The sequence below is a fragment of the Manis pentadactyla genome, chromosome 11 (assembly GCF_030020395.1).
Source record: "Manis pentadactyla isolate mManPen7 chromosome 11, mManPen7.hap1, whole genome shotgun sequence".
In the NCBI taxonomy this organism is placed as follows: domain Eukaryota; kingdom Metazoa; phylum Chordata; class Mammalia; order Pholidota; family Manidae; genus Manis; species Manis pentadactyla.
In genome coordinates, this window is record NC_080029.1 from 49037312 (window position 1) to 49056228 (window position 18917).

At 39.7% G+C, this 18917-nt stretch overlaps 1 protein-coding gene across 9 annotated transcripts in view; it reads left to right on the forward strand.

Annotated features, from left to right (window-relative positions):
• TRIM9 (tripartite motif containing 9) overlaps window positions 1-18917 on the forward strand; it is a 118393-nt gene that overhangs the window by 85715 nt on the left and 13761 nt on the right. For 7 of the 9 annotated variants that reach the window (XM_036917685.2, XM_036917669.2, XM_036917712.2 and 4 more), the window contains exons 5-7: window positions 731-884; window positions 8415-8572; window positions 10546-10684. In XM_036917685.2, coding sequence (XP_036773580.2) covers window positions 731-884; window positions 8415-8572; window positions 10546-10684 — 451 coding nt within the window. The remainder of the gene's footprint in view (window positions 1-730; window positions 885-8414; window positions 8573-10545; window positions 10685-18917) is intronic. The other 2 variants (XM_036917676.2, XM_036917731.2) reach the window with 1 other exon arrangement.

Below are 18917 nucleotides of genomic sequence, written 5' to 3' on the forward strand. Positions count from 1 at the left end.
TGTTTTAGTGAGATGCTCTGTTGTCAGCTGAATTTTAGTCAAGTTTTGATCCCCATGATTAAGGGATGTTTTATTAAGAAATATATTGACCCTTCAATAAAAAATAATTATTTAAAAAAAAATTAAAAAAATAAAAAATAAAACCAAAAAAAAAAAGAAATATATTGATCCTTTCCAACTCACATTCTACCAGATTGGCTGAGTGAAAGAGGGAGACTAAATATAAGAAATGAAAGAGTTTTCTACTGAAGAATAAAGTGATAATATGAAGATAATGTGCTTAAAGTGTACAAAATTCTGTTTTACAGATTACCATATGCAGCCTCTCTAAACTATTTTGCAAAAGTCATTCCCCAGTGTTGATAGGACACCACACCTCATATTAGGAATTTAGGGTTGTTGGTTCCAGTAGGATTAACCCCAATCTCCAACATATTAAGTTGGGGGCTTTTAATCAGTCATAAATAGCATGGTCATATATCCAGGTTTGCCTATTAGAGCAACTAACAGCTGCTAGTTATTTTTAATTCCCATCTCTAACTCATAAAAGCATCCAGATTTGCAATAAAAATTATGGGTCACCCTGGACATAACCAGCTCCTCACATGGAGATAGGGAAGGGTGTGAGTTCCAAAGCCATTGGTGATAACACTCCAGGAGAGTCAAGGAATAGTATTCTGTGTCCAGTGTGGTGTTGCATTTCTTAGGCTGTGGTCTTTGATATGATTAGATCTCTGACGCCCTCATAAGGAGAGTGCACCTGACTGAGGATCAGTGGGGAAAAGGCACACTCACTCCCAGGATGACCACAGACTTCGACTTGAGTCTGGACAACAGCCCTCTGCTGCAATCCATTCACCAGCTCGACTTCGTGCAGATGAAAGGTACGTGCCTGTGTCCACCCAGTCATATAGCAACATCCCAAGTGGATGCTGGTGCTTGAAGCAGGATCAAGACTGCACGCCAAATTGCAGCAAACAAAAGACAGCTGCCAGGTTGATAAATGTGGAAAAGTAAACACACTTCTGGATAAGGTTACAAAAATCTGGAGTTTAGAGTGGTTCTTACCATATAATGGAAAAGTACCCTTGTAGCCATGTGACCTACATCTTAGAAAGTCAGATAAACTCAATACTTGCCTGTTTGAGAATATTAGAGATTTCACAAACCCAGCATTGGGGAATAGCTGAAATAAAAGGAGATAGGGGAAGAGAGCATCACTGCATGTAAATAAATTATTGATTCAGAAAGTATTCTGGGAATACTGATATAAATTAAGGGAGTTGACTGCTTCCACCTCGATAGTGAGCAAATAGTTGAGTATGAATTAGTGGGAGTTTGAGAGGATCAGAGTTGACTTGCCAATACTGGTCAGGAAAATTTGAGCCTGGATACAGAAGGAAAATGAAAATTGGAAATAAACTTTAACTTGTAAATTTTTTAATGTTTTGGTTTATGTGACTAAGGGATATGGCAAGATTTCATTGATATTTTTAGGTGACTTAGGCAAAGGCAAGTATTTAATATTATCTGGAGGAAAATAACTCTTTCAAAGAAAAATAAAAATTCAAGCCAACCATGCAATGATATTTTTATGGCAGCATAAGTATTACCTATTTGAAAAGTATTACTGATTTTTAAACTTTTTATTTTGAAGTAATTATATATTCAAAGGAAGTTGCAAAATAGTAAGAAGAAATCCCTTGTACCCTTCATCCAGTTTTCATCAATGGTTACAGCTTGCATAACTATCATATAATATCAAAACCAGGAAGCCAACATCAGTATAGCGTATGGGTGTAGTTCTATGCCATTTTTTCCCTTATGTACATTCACATAGCCCCCACTGCAATCACGATACAGAACCATTACATCACCACAAAGGTCTCCCTTGTGCTACCCCTTTATAGTCACACCCACACCTCACCCCTCTACCATTGCCAATCCCTACCAACCGCTAATCTGTTCTTCATCTCTATAATTTTGTCATTTTCTGATATTTTCTAAAACTGAAGAAATTGATTTGCTCTTTGCTTCTCCCAGTATAAGCATCCATGTAATAAATGACACAGTATTCAGTGCTTTAAATTTTTTGTTTCTTAAGAAACATCCACATGCTTCCTTTTACCAGACAGAACACTATAACCCAGAAAGTTTTAGGGCTACATCCTTTATGGCTTACATCACCCAGTTAAACTCATCCCTGTACCTGGTACATGTACTTCTCTCATCCTTTTAGTGGATTTTTGCTCTCTTTTATTTTCAGTTTTCTCATTTTTCTTGTTTTGTTCAGTATATATTGCTTTGGGGTAATGCCTTAATTAATTTTTGAAGTAAGCAGTGTATAGATTGTATATAAAAATGCTTTTCTGAAGTAACAAAAATGTTTATTATTTATTGACTGCTTACCAAACCAGACACTCTCCTGAGTGCTTCACATAGATTGACTCATTTTATTCTCACCTAGTAAGCAGTTGAGGAATCTGAGGCACAGCTGCCTGAGTTCACGCAGCTAGTGAGTGACAGGGCTGGGCTTCCAACCAGGGAGCAGGGGGTCCAGAGCCAACACCTGCAACTTCCAGTTTGTGCTATAAAGTTAATGCCTTTAAGCGGTTTCTTCAAGGAATAACTGAATTCTTCCCTTAAACTTAAGAAATTTATTTTTTTGTTGCAGCAATTCTCTCTTGCCATTTAAAAGTGTTTCTTTAACACCTACATGGTGGTCTGTGAAATAGAGCCATCCAAGTATATAGAACCCCGGTTGTATATAAATCCTCCTTGGTCAGCCTCTCTCTGTACCCAATTCTTTCAATGAGGTAGAATCATTAAAAGGTTATGTCACAACTAACTCAGAGGAGAAAATATGTCATAAAAGGGCAATGTAAGGGATTTTAGTGGAGGAGAAAAAAGAAGAGCCAACCCAATTAGCCTTGGTGATGGGGTAGGAGGAGAGGTAGGTAGAGGAGAAAGAGCCTCAGGGCTTTGAAATCCTTTCAGCAACTGGCATATCACTCTCCTCCCGAGTCGTGTGCATCTGCCCATTGTGGAGTCCAGGGCAGTTGGCAGAGTGCTAACAATTGTGTTGGAGTGAAGAGGCACTTCCTCTGGTGTGGGAACTGCAAGTTCACATGCGCTGTGCACCACAGACTGAATCCCTCAAGCATTGGCACTAAGCCATTTAGGGCTGCCTACAGAAATAAGCATGGACACGGCTGTGTGCACAAGCCATTAAAGTCTGTACACAGAGCAGAGGATGCCAACCACACTGAAGGTCAAAATGCAGAATGTTCTCACAGCAAAAATTCACCTGGAAGACAAAATTATCCAGAGCAGTAATTTATGAAGTTAATTTAATAGGCCATTTTGTATGAGACTGGAGTATTCCATTTTCCTATTCTTTTTAACACTGTCTTAATTTAATTTACTGCTGATTAGTGTCCTTATGCAGTTAATTAATATGCCTTGCTTTGTGTTCATTAAATTTAATTAATTCAGTGAGAGCCCTGTCCTCTTTAGAATCCGAATAATTTTTGTCTGTCAGATACTTTTGATAGAAAGAAAAAGATAAAAAATCATGATGCAATAGAACTTGATTGGCTGTAGTTAAGACTTCTCCTACTGGTCCCTTTGATATCTGTTAACATATACACAACTGTGCCTGGTGTAATGTTAGACTGTTGTTTTTTGGGGTTTTTTTTTTTAAGGTATCATTGATATGCACTCTTATGAAGGTTTCACATGAAAAACAATGTGGTTACTACATTCACCCATATTACCGAGTCCCCCCCATACCCCATTGCAGTCACTGAGACTGGTTTTTTAGGATATTCTTAGTTTAATAATCTGTTTTCACAGCCTGTCAGTAAAAATATCTCAAGAAACTGCACCCCAAAATCCATATACAAATGGCCAAAATTTGAGTAGCATTCAGAATGATGTTAAAGTAACTATCTGACCTCTGAAACTAACAATACATGTAGTTCAATGTTTTATAATTATGCTAAATCGATTACAAATATTCTCAAAATTACTTCAAATATGCATGTAAATTTTTGACTCAAACTGACAACTAAAATAATCTGTTTACTTCTTGACTCAAGAGTTTAGCATCTCTTTGGTTTTGAAATTTTATCTCAGATGCCTTTTTTTCCCTTGATAGCAAAGAAGATTGGTCTGTTGTATTTTTTAAATGTTTCCACTTAGCCCAGCTACTATCTAGAAAGACTATACTGCTCTAAAATATTCTTTTATTAGCTAAGGATTTAACTGATCTGCTCTTTCTGATTCTACATCATTGTCAAACAATTGTGATCTAAGCTTTGGCCAAATATCCCTAAATTGTAATGCCATGTTTTCTGGTTGTGTTTTGATTAGAAAATCATCTTACCCTTTTCCCAGATGCTAGAGCATGATGTTTGATTTCTCAGATTTTTCTTTTCTAGAAAACAACAAACTAAGCTTTGTTTTCTATTTTTATTAGAGAATAATTAAAATGTTTTTCTCTTTATTCTAATTTGGGAGTCAACTCCTTCTCAGGTCATGGGAAGGAAATTTTAAGATTCTTTTCCAAGTCCATCAAGGACTATGCTGTTTTGCTTAGAATAGATTTCAGATACCTACCCACCTCCTCCCAGAAAAATATTACCCCGGAATTGCCTAAATACGTAAATGTCCCAAGATTCATGAGTCAGTGCCTGAATAAAACACTAGTGTATTCATTCTGAACCAGGATCAAACAATTAACTCATGTAAGAGCCCTGAGTATGTACCAAGGTCATGGGCAAGGGCAGTGTGATCCAAACTGAACCTCTATACGTCATGGAGAAAGAGCGCTCAGAGGCTTGGCAGTGATGAGGGTGAACACACGCTGACTGGCGCATAATCCATTCATGGTTTGGGGTCTTGAAATGCATGCCTCAAAACCTGTGTTCGTGTTTATCTTTAACAGTGTACTACTGATCATTTTTCCAGACATGGCTTGTTCCTCTAAAGTCTAAACTTCCCTCAGATTCTCCTTGTATTGTTCAGCAACCATAAAAAAGGAATGACAGTCCATAAAGGAACCTTCTGAGAAGTTGATCAGTAGAATTGAATTCCCAACCACCATAGCTCTTATGGCAACATACTTCATTTATCTATACCAGCAATCCTTGGGAAGCTTCATCATCCACATTATAGGAACCAAAGAGAAACATGCCCTTTGGAATTAAGCATGGGGTCTTCCCTCCAGTACACTATTACTAAACAACAAACTGGAGAGGCAGTATAAGGTAATGTAAGCATGCAGCCGCTGGAGCCAGCCTCCTTGGCTTCACATCCGAGCTCTGCCACTTAGTAGCCATGGAATCTTTCTGTGTTTCAGTTTCCTCATCTACAAAATAGAGATAATAATAGTACCTGTCATTGTGGGGTTGTTGTGAAAATTAAACAGCGGAATAAATGTAAAACTTCTCACCACACTGTCAGGCATTCAGTAAGTGCTCAGAAATACCACCATGAGGCCAACTTCGTTTTCTCACATGCCCTCAACACACGGCTGTTACCTTTCACAGAAGAATTCTGAATGGTTTTAAGTGTTCACAGACTGAAGGAGTAGAGGAAAAAGATCAAACAAATATGAAAAATGTGAGATATAGTGTGGCCTAGATTAGCCTTAAAAAGGTAAGACACTTGAAAATTTTGGTATAAGAAGACATTGTTGCAGAATTTACTTTTGAGCTGAGGCTCCACCAAACCCCCTTCAAGAAAGTCAGTAAGAACAATTCCCCCCCTTGAATCTAAGAGGAGAAATCTTAGCCTGAAGCTTGATTTTACAGGCTAACAGTGTGCTAAGTAGTAGAATTCTGATCAGGTCAGGAGAAACTAGTTCTTTAGGAAAAACAAAGATATCCAAGAATGTTCATTCATGAAAGTGTCAAGATTAAGATAGCTATGGGAGCCCCAATGGCAGGAGGATCAATAAAATAAAATGTTCTCTCTTAGAGTTTAGCCCAGGAACTGTGATGCTTCCATTTCTAAAACACAAATGATAAATTAATTTGAAAATACTTTGGATTCTTGTAGCCCATTTACTTTTTACTTAATAAAGTGAAATAGGGTGACCTAATACCCATCATAAAATCTATTTTTCTAAAATGTCAGCCTTAGTCTTTACTAATGAGGCTATAACTTCACCACATTTGATTTTTATATACAATATCACTTTGGGATAAATAAGTAAACAGAAAAAATAATTCTGAACACACTGAGAAATAGATTTAGACATGCAAATATCTCTAGGCCTTCCTTCATTTTCATTCCCAACCCCACTTTGCTTTTTTGTTTGCATATTTGTTTAAATCTGGGACAGTATTAAGATCTGAAGATTAGTGAGTGGTTAGACATTTTTCTATCCTTTTGTTCTTTTAAAGTGTATCCACTGAGAACTTATAAATGAAATTCACATGTTTTAATTACACATGACACATGTACTTCAATTAATCTTTTAATTACTCCTATGTCTATACAAGGAAATTTTAGTTTCTTGCCAGAGACATATTGCAAGCATTTGTATGATTCAAGTTGAAACCATTTTGTGATCTTATTCTTTGATTTTAAAGGTGAAATGTAGATTTTCCTGAAACATGAAAAAAGGGAAAATGAAGACTGATAGAGGAGCTAATGAAATAGAGTCCAAGTAATTGTTGTTTTATGGTAGCATCCAACTAAGTTAGGACAAAGAGCAAATATCCCAGGAAGAATCATTCCATGTCTCGAGAAGCCCTTTGAAGAATGGCTTGCTTAAGCTTGTCACATTCCATTCCACAATTAATATGTTAAAATGTATTCTTTTATAAGGAAAAAAATTCTAAATCACAAGTAAATTAACTCTTCAATCACAACTTCTAGATGATGACAGCTTATGTGTAGATGATCATTAGAATCATTAGGAGTTAAGTCTTCTGTCTCCTCTTTTTTCCATCCTGCCCAGCCATCTGTTGAACAAAGCAATGAATTTATTTCCTTCCCTCCAAATTCAGATGTTCTGGGGCCTCTGAAGCTACAGAAGCCATTGTTTTCTGAAAAGATTCCACCTGAACTCTATGCCATTGAAATTTGAAACATGATTTCCTTTCCTCTACTGATCACCTCCAATTAACTGGTCGTTATTTTTATTTAATTATGTTTTATCTAGTAACTCAGGCATGGTTTTTTTGTACACAGTCTTTTCTTAAGCATAAGATAATTGACCTGCTTCACCTTCACATCTCTTATGTTATAGTCACTAGCTTTGTTTTCTAGGTTATCCACCATAGACCCTGTTTCCTAAACTGCTGTTTAATTAACTGGGGTGACCGGCAAGGAACAGAATTAATTCAATGCATGACACACAGAGTCCAATATTGCACAGCATACCAGGTGTTCCACAATTAACATTTGTTCATCTAAATGTCCCTGGATGTGGTCCAAACTGTTCTCTCCTGTTGTTAAATGTCACAAAAAGAAATTAATGTTTTGGTGCTAAAAATAAAATTTAAGCAGTTAATAAAAACTTTGTTCCCAAATACATATATTGAGTTCATACATTAGGAACTGGGATTATTTCTTACCTAACATTAATATGTTTGTGTGTCCAACTAATCTGCAGTTTTAAGTAGAAGACTCTCAGCCTAAAGTGGGGCAGACATGGTGACTAGTAACACCATGAGAGTCTCACAAATCATGAAAACACCTTGACCCTCCTGGGCTGTGCCCATCTGCTCCCACATACCTTCCAGGCTCACAGCTGAGTATTTGAGGCCTGCAGAAAGTTGACTTGAACTAGTGCTATTTTCAAGGTATAACTACCTTGAATGAACGAGGTCAAGTTCCTCAGAAGTATCAAAACTGAGAAATCACTGTGTCACTTGGTGCCAATTTTTCAAAACTCCACTGTTAGGGCAACTTATGTGCACAAGACTTTGAGTAGATTTCACTGGTTTTTTAAAAATGATATTACTCAGAACAGACAGTTCCAAGTTTATAAGCTGGGGCTTAAGGCTCAGAATAAATTTTACAATAAATTTATCAGCCCTGTTACATAGGTTAAGCAGGCTTTAGTGGGCTAGACTGGAAATCCATCCCCCATGTAAAACACCTCCCTTAGGAATGATGTCTTCAGTGCTCAAGGGGCTAAAGACAGAGCAGTTGTCTCACCTCCAGCTAAGGTAGGAAGTGCCCCCATGTCCCCATGGACTTGGAAAAAAGGCAGGACAGTAGCTCAGGAACCAGTCCCGCTCCTGGAGGCTCTAAGAAGGACCCTAATCAGGTCCCCCATGCACCCTGGGCTAACCATTCAGTCTAGCTATGTGTTTATCAGGAGGATACTTATCATTCCAAGATACTGAAATGTTTGCAATTCAACAGAAGCCAGGGTTACACTAATTTCTGTTTAGCTTCCTCTCCAGTCCCAGCAACCCCCATCCTACAGCTGGAGGAGTGTTGCACCCACAACAACAGTGCTACGCTGTCCTGGAAGCAACCGCCTCTGTCCGTGGTGCCCGCCGAAGGATACATTCTGGAGCTGGACGACGGCAGTGGTGGTCAGTTCCGGGTAAGTAGAGATCCTACTACTTGTTAACCAAAACCAGTAACTACCTCAGAGGGCCCGCCATGGAGTCTCAGGCCTGGCTTTCCCACCTCTCCTGAGGACACATCTTCCCTGCCGGGCCTGCCTGCCCTTCTGCTGAGCCTTGCTTTCTCCTTGTACCATCAAAAATGGACAAGGAGGTTCTGAAGAGGAACTGCCCTACCCTCAAGAGAAAGTGTGTGCAGCACCGCGAGCTCTGGCACCAGACACCTGCATCTAGACTCTGCCACTTGCCTGACTGTGCCCATTTCTTGCCTCTCTGAACCTTCAGGTCTTCATTTGTAAGATGGGGATGATAATAAGATTGTGTATCAATGATACTTCAGTAAAAAATAAATTTTAAAAGGGGCATTACTATTAGCAGACGTAATGTAGGAGGGGCACTACAAGTAGCGATTCTACAGCATCTTACTACGCTGACGGACAGTGACTGTAATGGGGTGTGTCGGGGGGACTTGATGATGGGGGGAGTCCAGTAAGCATAATGTTGCTCATGTAATTGTAGATTAATGATACCAAAAAAAATTATTTTCCTAGGAGAGGTGAAAAGAGCAGATTTCATAAATGACACTATACTTTAAAATTGCTAACGGTGGAGCAGCTAATTTAAAAACCTTTCAATGAATTTTTTTCAAGTTGGAACATTTGAAAAAAGCTGTAGATCCCCCACTTCTAAAAGCTATATGGAACTATCTGAAGTATATACTTTCTGACTTTAAAAAAAATTAAAAAATAAAAACAAATAAATAAATTTTAAAAAAAGAGCAATAGGATGCCCTGGTTGTGTTTTAAACATGAGCACAACTTGATTGTATTTGAACAATGAAATGGTCATTTTTGCTTTCTTGACCCTGTGGATGTGATGAAATAAATAATATATACTAACAGACCTCTTTAATAGAATATATAAGCATTCCTGGAATAAACCTGACCTGAACACAGCACTTATTCTTTAAATATACTCTTAGATTTTATTTAGATTTAATACTTAGTACTCTTGTACCCACATTCATTCATTAAATTAGTCTACAGTTTTTTTGCTTGCTTGTTTGGGTTATGTTGTTCTCTTTTTGTCTCAGGATCATGCTAGTATTATAAACTAAAATAAAATTCTCTGCTGTCCAACAACAACAAAAAAAAGGTGGGGATGATAATAATAACATGTACCTTATGCATTGTTGTTAGGCATCAGTTAGATAATACATATAAAATTCTTGGCATGCTGCAGTGTATCCCACCAGAGAGTGTCATTTTAAGGTTGTGCTTTGAATAAAAATTATTTTCACTCATTACATCAGCATAATGTTACAAAGTATATGGCTAAAGAGGGAGGCAAATGCCTCACCCATGCTAAAGATGCATTACGCTGGATTTATTTTAAGCCTTTGAAATGTCATTCTTCCTCTCTTCCCTGTTTCCTCCCCCTTCCCTCTGTATGGTGATGAAAACCTAAACTCCTATGGCTTTCAATAGAGTTATAAACATGACATAGAGATCACCCTCATATTCTCAAACCTGTTTTTTACAAATCATCCTGATGGATAAAGAGCTCAATATTTGTAACGTACTATATAAATGCCAAGTTATAATAACCATAATGCTAAGGATAAGCACCCTGTTTTAATTTTTTAAGCCCTAGCTGCTACCTACAGTTTGTCAAGTCACCAGGCCCACGCTAAATACAAGATTTTCTGCTAGTCAGTTTACACATATGACTTCAAATAATCCTCATATCTCATAAGGAGGGTATTATTGTCCACATTTTACAGATAAGGAAACTGAGGCTAAAAGAGGCCTATTAAATGGTATCTCACGGGACTCAAACCTGGATCAGGCTGATGCAAAAGCACTTGCCCCTAACCACTAGGAAACAGTGCCTCCCTTACCACTCACAAGGGTTCACATTAAATGGTGGCCTCTTATCTGTTGACCCTCAGGAAGTATATGTTGGAAAGGAGACAATGTGCACTGTGGATGGCCTTCACTTCAACAGCATGTACAACGCTCGCATCAAGGCCTTCAACAAAACAGGAGTCAGCCAGTACAGCAAGACGCTGGTCCTCCAAACGTCTGAGGGTAAGGCCCTTCAGCAGTATCCCTCAGAGCGAGAACTGCGAGGCATCTAAATGGCCGGCAAGCCCGGAGGTAACCCCACCACTGCCCACATTCTGAAGTGTTTCCATGACTTGCTCTGCATTCCGACACAGAGCCACGGTGCCTCTCCTGCCATTAGAGAGCCCGTTGTTTGTGGATGTGATCAAACCAAAGAGTCCACAGCAGCAGTTCAAATGGCTTGGGCCGTCGGCTTCCTTTGATAACCCTCTAAATAAGCTGCGGTTGAAGAAGCTGAAAGATGAAGGCCTGAATGTCCCCCTGGTGTGTGAGACAAACATATCTGGGCTCTAGGGCAGGCTCCCATTCTCCATGATACACATCCTTTGCCAGCTTTGCCCAGATGATTCTAAATTGCTTTGTAGTGCTTGCTTCTGAGGGTGGGGCTGAGGTGCTTTTCAGCTGTGGATTTGTCTGACTGAGCATGTTTGCTGTGGGTGTGGGGAGCTAGAGCTGTTCAGAGAGGGCCTGTGGGCCACTCCTGGCTTACCCAGCGCAGACCACTTCCATTTCACACCCACAGCTGAGGCTGGCGGCGCCAGGACTGAGGCTCCCTGTTGGCACCACGCAGGAAATGACCAACAACGCCACATTTCCTTCACCATGTTCACCTTTGCCAGTCCCACTAGGCTGGGTTAGGCCACCTGGGGCCACGGTGCAAGCTCACTCTCTAGAGAGCTGTCACATCCTGGCTATCCTATAACTCTGCTGGTCATCAAAAACAAGCCATCTGTCTCAGAGGAGGGGCTTGAGTTTGATGGCTGGGTATAACCTCTGAGACTTTTAACATTTTCATTTTAAAAGCAACTGCAAACACAGGAAATTAAACCTATGAAGAGGTGTTTGTGGTCATTGCCAGAGCATTTTCAGACCTGGGTGTCATTTTAATCATGTAAGTCACCCCTACCCCACTGGCAATCTCCATAACTTCCCTCTGCAGCACTAATTGTGTTGATTTTGTTCAGATTCAATACGTTAGCTTAAAGAAGTGTGGTGGTGTTTTTTCCCACTTCCCACAAATCTGGGCACGTGCCAGCTACCCCTAAAATGGTTCACATGGTTAAAAACAAGCACAACTTCAAATCCCACAGCAAAGCTGAGAGGCCCCTAGTTGTGAGCATCATGCTTGCAGAGCAATTGTAAGGCTCTGAGTGATACTATTCAAAGTTGAAGGGAAAACACCCACATGACCTGTTACATTTGGGTTAAAGGGGTGTGGCAGCTAGAGCCTCCCCCAGAATGATCATTTTAGCAACTTCTGTCTGGGATGACCTATCAGCTTGAGAGCAATTGCCTCTTTTCCCAAAGTACCATCCTAAAGGCAAAGCCCTTCCCTAGGTTCCTAGACGCAATGCAGCAGGCTGTCCATGGTAATGGCCTCATTCCCATGCGTGTACAAGCCGGTTTGATTGAGGAGTGAAGTGCATGCCATCAGAGCAGGGAGACAATATGCAGCAATGTTGCTAATATGTGTCATCAGACCTACTGGAAAAATATTTCTGTTCATAATCCATCATGGAAATCATATTCTGCTAAAATCAGTTATCAGCAGCTGAACACTTACATCTCTCTTTTCATCCTGCAGGAGGATGTAGTTTCTCAGTTTCTCTTAATGTTCATAAGATTATGGTGTCTAATAAATTACAGGATTGTTAACTGCTATCCTTGGTACCACAGCCACAGAACTGGGGGTCATTTTCTAAAAGAAACTAATGGAACAAGTCCTCTTCCAACAAAGAAACTGTACTGTAGAAATTAATTTCCTCCATGAATTTTATATATTGTGTACAAATATAAGGTATGTATCTAAATACAAAGAGAACCTTATCACCATGTAGATACCAGTATCTCTGTTACTGCACAGAAGTGACTCTCATGATGAAATAAAGTTCACACCCATACTTTCTCCATAATTTTGGCTTGTTCTCTTTGTGTCTCCCTCATTCTAATTCATTCCAACAGTGAGACAAGATTTAGAATGCAAGAAAAAAATACAATGAATAGGCAACTTTTTAAGACCTGATCAAGTGTAACAATAGAGAAAGACTATAGAATTAAAGAGTTATGTCTTTTTTTTGTTTATTTAGAAATCAGTGACAAAAATGGCATCGACAATTTTGATACATTAACTGAACTTATGTTCTATTAATCTTATTTCCTACAGCTCCTGGGAAGGTTTGCTTTGGAAATGTTTTTCCGTGCTGCTGCTGGGGGTGATATGGTTCATTTTGACTTCCTGCTATAACAAAATCTTTTGGTTCTTAGCAAGAGTTAATCACTTTCCAGAGTTCAGAACAGAAGGTCTATTTCACAGAAGGGTCTGATTTCATATGTGATAGCATATGATAGTATTTACATGTGTTTACTCTGACATTTACATCACTTATCCTATTGAAATTATGAGAAAAACCTCTGCTGCCCTAAAGGTAATATTATGTAGGGGACATGAAATGTCTTCCACCTTATTATGAATTCTGATCATTTTTTTCAAAGGCAAATTTGTTTACTTCTTCATCTTTATTGGGCAGTGCCTGGTAAGTGCCTGCTGTGTGCTGTGCTGTGGGTATAAAATGTGGAGCAGACATCACCCCTGCTGCCAGGAACTGATAGTCCAGGAAAAGAGACAGGCCTTAAAGAAATAGACTCACATAGTTATATACTCACAAATTATGATAAACACAATGAAAGAAGGAGATGGGACCAGGAGGAAGAGATATTTTGTATAGGGAAATTGGTCAGGAAAACATCAAAAAATAATTTAATTCATAGGAATTATAAAGAATGTGTTATTAAAAGAGAAAAGGAAAAGAACACATTATTATATGAGTTCAAGTTTGGTTAGTTTTACATAAGCAATGTCTTCAGAGATGTACTTAAGGCAATCATGTGAAAAAGGCCAATTGGGGATCTAAACCAAATTACCCTGACTTAAACAAGAAATATGACTCTAAGCCATTAAGAATTTTGATGAAATTTTAAAATAAGGTGCACAACCCTCATTGTATATATATCTTTAAGGTAACTCACTTACTAGCCATCATGGCTACGTCACAGTCTTTGAACTATCTGCAAAGGTGTTTCAGTTAAAAACATATGTAACAGGGCTTCTGCATACATGGCTCTGGGGCTTATTCTGTGTCTGGGAGACTCTACTATTGAAAAAAAAAGTTAGACAAGGCTGAGAACAGAATAGGAAATGTTTCCCTTTACTTTTCCCTGTTTTCCCTCTGCATATCTAAGCAGACTCTACCTTTTTCTTTCTCATGAATCTGGAAAGAAAATGAAATAGACCAAATTAACATTCCTGGGGCTCAAATAACTCACTGTGACTATTAGCTGGCTGGAAAGAGAAGGTCTCTCTCTGACTCCTCTCAGCTCTCAGAGCCAGGGAATTGCTTCACGCTGCCTCCCCAGCAGCGGTAGAGCTCAGCTCATCGAGCCTTCAGGGGAGTTAGAACATAAAGACAGGCACCCTCTACACAGCAAATGCTCTTTAACATCAATCTCTTTGTGTTAGAAGATTCTTTCCTTGGACAGATTCTTAGGAGTGGAATAATTGGGCCAAGGAGTATAAACATTTTTAAGGCTCTTGATTTGCATTTCCAAATTGCTTTCCAGATGGATTTTATACCAGAAATATCTGAGCCATTCCATTTTTAATCACCTTAACTCTATTATTTAGAGTTTAATTTCAATGAACAAGCAACCTCTTCTAAAAGTAAAAATGTTTCTGAAACAGGATTTGTTAAATTTGTATTTTCATAGGTATAATATACTGATTGTTGTACATCTAATAGCTACATGAAATAAGTTATAATATATTTCAGGGAAATGAACTTGATCTAAAGGGGAGGGAGTACTTGACAGAGGAGAGAGAGAGAGAGAGAAATCCATACAGAGGCAATAACTGTACACAAGGCAAAAGCTGTGTGCAAGGCAAAAACTTCGAAACCTGCCTTGAGCTGACTCTGAAAAGGAAAATGCCTTCATTCAAACACTTCAGCTGAGCACCTCGATTTTCTCAGGCACTGGTCTGGTCCCCCTGTTTACAAAGATGCATAAATACGGCCCTGCCCTGGAGCTCATGGGCCGTACTCCTCCTCCTTCTTGGACTCCATGGCACGTGACTCAGGGTACCTAAAAACTGGTACCACCTCACCTCTCTCGAACTAAGATATCCACCCTGAAATCTAGATAGTCATCGTACAGTCAAGAAGTAAGTGATAATGACCTCTGATTGACCAAAACAAAACAAAACAAAACAAAAACACAAAGTTCTGATAGTGAAGTTCCTGGGTTGGCCACACAGCAGAGCCCTTAGTCTCCCTCAGTTCTCACTTTATGCACAATTCCACTGGGCTCATTGACCCATGTGGGAACCCTACAGTGGACTAGACGCTTCACATTAGAAGAGAGAAGAGAGAGAAGAAGAATTGGTGAGCAGGGACAGCAACTGGAAAAATGAGAACAGAACGAAAAAATTCAAGAGAGAGCAGTTTGTGGCTTATGTTCCGATTAAGAAAGTTAGTATATAATGAATTTCAGAAAGATTTCCATCTAATACAGTTGAAAGTCAGTATATCATCTGGAACCCTTGGTAATAGGGTACTAGGTATACCTCGGAAAGTTTTGTGGAATCACAATATAAAATAAGCCAAAGAAGCTATGATGATAAACTCGACTTCATTTGTGTCAATCTTCTGAGAACTTTCTTCACTGTCCATTGAATGTTTCCACAAAAAATGACAGCAGCATGAGACCTGCAAATATTTTAGGGTACTGAAATCCAGTGGAGGAATTGTATAAAAACTGTCCATTCTGTATTTTGCTATAAGATCCTAAGGAAAAGTGGGAATTCTTTTCTGTCTATCCTAAGACAGACATACAGACTTTAGGCTGCACCTCCGCACCCATTGCTAAAATGTATGCCCCTCTCCTGTCATGTTGCTGCAACACTCCAGATTTACCCAAGATATAAGTTTCCTATTGCTGCTGTAACAAAATACCACAAATTTAGAAGCTTAAGACAACACAAACATATTACCTCACAGTCTGGGAGGTCAGAATCCTAAGTGGGCTTCACTAGGCTAGCAGTGAGTAGGCATCAGCAGGGCTGCATTCCTGCAGGCAGTCTAAGGAACATGCTGCTCTCTCCCCTTTTCCAGTTTGTGGAAGCCATCTGTAATCCTTGGCTCATGGCTCCTTCCTCCATCTTCAAAGCCAGCAGTGTAGCATCTTCCAATCTCTTTCTGACTCTGAGCCTCCTATTTGCCCTTTATAAGGACACTTTTAATTACCCTGGGCCCAACTAGATAATCTCCCCAACCTGAGATCCTTAATGTAGTCACATCAGCAAAGTTACTTTTGTCATCCATGTAAGGTAACATAGTCACAGATTCCAGAGATTATGATGTGGACATTTTTTAGCAGGCCATTATTCTGCCTACCACACTCTGGGAGGAAAGAATTGTGACCATTATTATTATCCCACTCTACATATGGAAAATCTGAACCTTTGACAGGTTAAGTAATATGTGAGACCTGGGCCTCTCAGCCTCCAGAACGCCCAGTGGAGTGCCCTTTGAAGCTGATATTAAAACAGTGCTATCTGCATTCAACGAAGAGGAGGGAAAGAGAGGGAAATCTATCCTATGTTTGTTTGTTAGGTATTAAAACAAGTAGCATTGTGTAGCTGCCCCCAATGGTCACCCAGAAACCCCAGCCAGAAGTAAGACTTTTAACATTTTCAAAGAGTCTTGTTAGACTTTTATTAGAAAGAATAGCATTCCTGTTTGAAGGAAGAAGTGTGAGTGGCTGTCATTTCCAGCATCATATCCAAGCTCCTCAGGTCCTGTGCTTCTTTCATGTCTCTGCGTGTGCTCTGGCTCCCCGCCCCCCACCCTCCCAGCTAAGTGCTCGCCTAGAGAGGACTTCCTTCCAGTTGGCAGAGGTGGGTGCTTTTGGCTGGCAGCGACAGGTAAGCTGCCTGGGAAGGAAAAGGAATGTCAGAGCCACATCTTCAGGGTCCTCGAAAGGCCCTACCAAATGAGGTCGGGGACTCAGAGCCCTGATTGTGTTGATACCACACAGCTGCTTATTCACACAAGCTCCCAGCCCTCTAGATCTTGACTGTGAGGAAAAGTGGGGAGAAGGTGATCAGGGATAATCAGAGAATCAGGCTTTAGATAAGGCTGTAAGTCCCAGCACTCCCAGCAAATATTTGCTCCCAAGCATCCTCTTCGTTGAATGTACACAGGAGCCATCACAACACTTTGCAGGATTGCTGTATCTAACAACTATAACAGGGTTAGGACTCTTGAAAATACGCTTGGAAATTGTTTTCTAAAAGGGGGTGTAGAAGATGTTACCGTAATACTGGAATGCCTTTTCCCCCATGGGACTGTCAGCATCACCTGCCCTTCCAAGGTGACAGCTCCTTCTCCACATGTTGAAGGAAATAACCCAGAGAATATTCAGTGGTGCCAGTGGAAGATGGCCCCAGATGGCCCCAGATGCATCTGTCCAAAATCTCTTTACAGATATTTCACAGTGACTTTAGACCAACATAAGTCTACACTCTTACTTTCTGATGTACTAAGACTCCTGAAAAGTTGTAACTTTGTCGGTGGGAAAAAAACTCATCTGCTGTCAGAAGAAAAACAGGGAGCTTAGCTCAACCACACTCTGTGGCCAGAACCTCAAAGGGAAGGATGATACATTTGAGAAGAAAGATTCATCCTCAATACAGGGTAGGGTTGGAGAATGATACTTTCATCCACACAAACCTTGGCCACCCCTGAGAGCACTGGCATGTGCCCCGTGGCCTGTGGCGTAAACTGTACCTTTTATACACTTCTAAGGCACGAAAGAGAAGCCATGGCTTATCACCCCCAAAATTTTATCCACCAGGAATTGAACCTATCGTCTCCCACCACAGCTAGAATTGTGATTTGGATGCGTCCCTTAACTTCTCTGGACTTGAGGTTTGTTTGTTGGTTTGTTTGGGGGTTCTAAAACTGTAGGCTTAAAGCAGATGACCTCTAAATTCCTTACAATTTGTGCCCTCTGGTTCTCTTCTCTGGCCTGTCTCTGCTGAAAGCTGTTCACTATTTCAGAAACTGCTATGAAAAGGCATAGACATCTCCTGCCTCCTCCAAGGGTCTTAATAGATCTTAAAGGTCTGCCTGTGTACTGAAAATTCTACACTAATAGGAAATAGTTGAGGAAGGACCATAGAAGGAAAAGTATATGGTTCACTAGAGATATTTTTTCCTGTGCCTCTCCTTTACTTTTCCTGACTCAGAGCATCAGACCCTCACCAACCCCAGAGATTATTTAGTTAGAAGAATGTGCATTCCCAGGACAAAACCCTCAATGTAGGTAAATCATACCTGAACAAATTTGGGAAGATTTAATAAAATCCAAGGTAAAAGGCATAACGATAGGTTTCAGAGCCCAGAAGAGAAATACTCTGTTCCTTTTCATTTTCACAACATGGATGATATCCCACAGAATTTCCTGAACTTTTCCATAGGGCTGAATTGGATACAGACCCTCTTTTTGGTTCTGGGGAAAAGTGCTTTGCAGTTAACACTCTAGGGAGCAGTTTAGTCTTTGGAATTTTTTGTATCTATTTGAAATGTAGGAATTTTTGGTTCTCCTGATGACCGTTTCTTATAAATAATGCCATCATATTCTCAAGTGGAGTGGAGGACTTGGTGACAGAAAGTGTGTAACTCTCCCAGAGGTGGAAGAGACTGTTTCATTTCTTCTTTTAAAAAGAGGTGGTCAAAACAGATTTTGTTTCTTACTTCTCAGCTACAATTAATGTCACACTTCAGAGAGCTTAAAATACCACCCTTCACTGTAAATTATGTACCAGTTGGACATAATTGTGAGTTTGGATGCTTATTAGGTCATCTAATGGAACTCAGCCTCCTTCATTCCTTTGTCTCTTTTAAAATCTTCCCATCAAAAGCAAGTTATTTTTCAGCTGCTTTATGATTGAGTCAAAACTCATCTTTAATACTGCTTGTGCAATTCTTACTGACGTATCTTACTTTCCTGTGCTCTGAAATATAACCATCTTGTTGGACCAGCACGCGAGGGCTGCGTGAGTTATAAAGCTGTTCACTGCCAGACTGGGAGATAACTGAGAATTCTACCAGGGCACAAAGGAAGCTGGACTAGCATACAC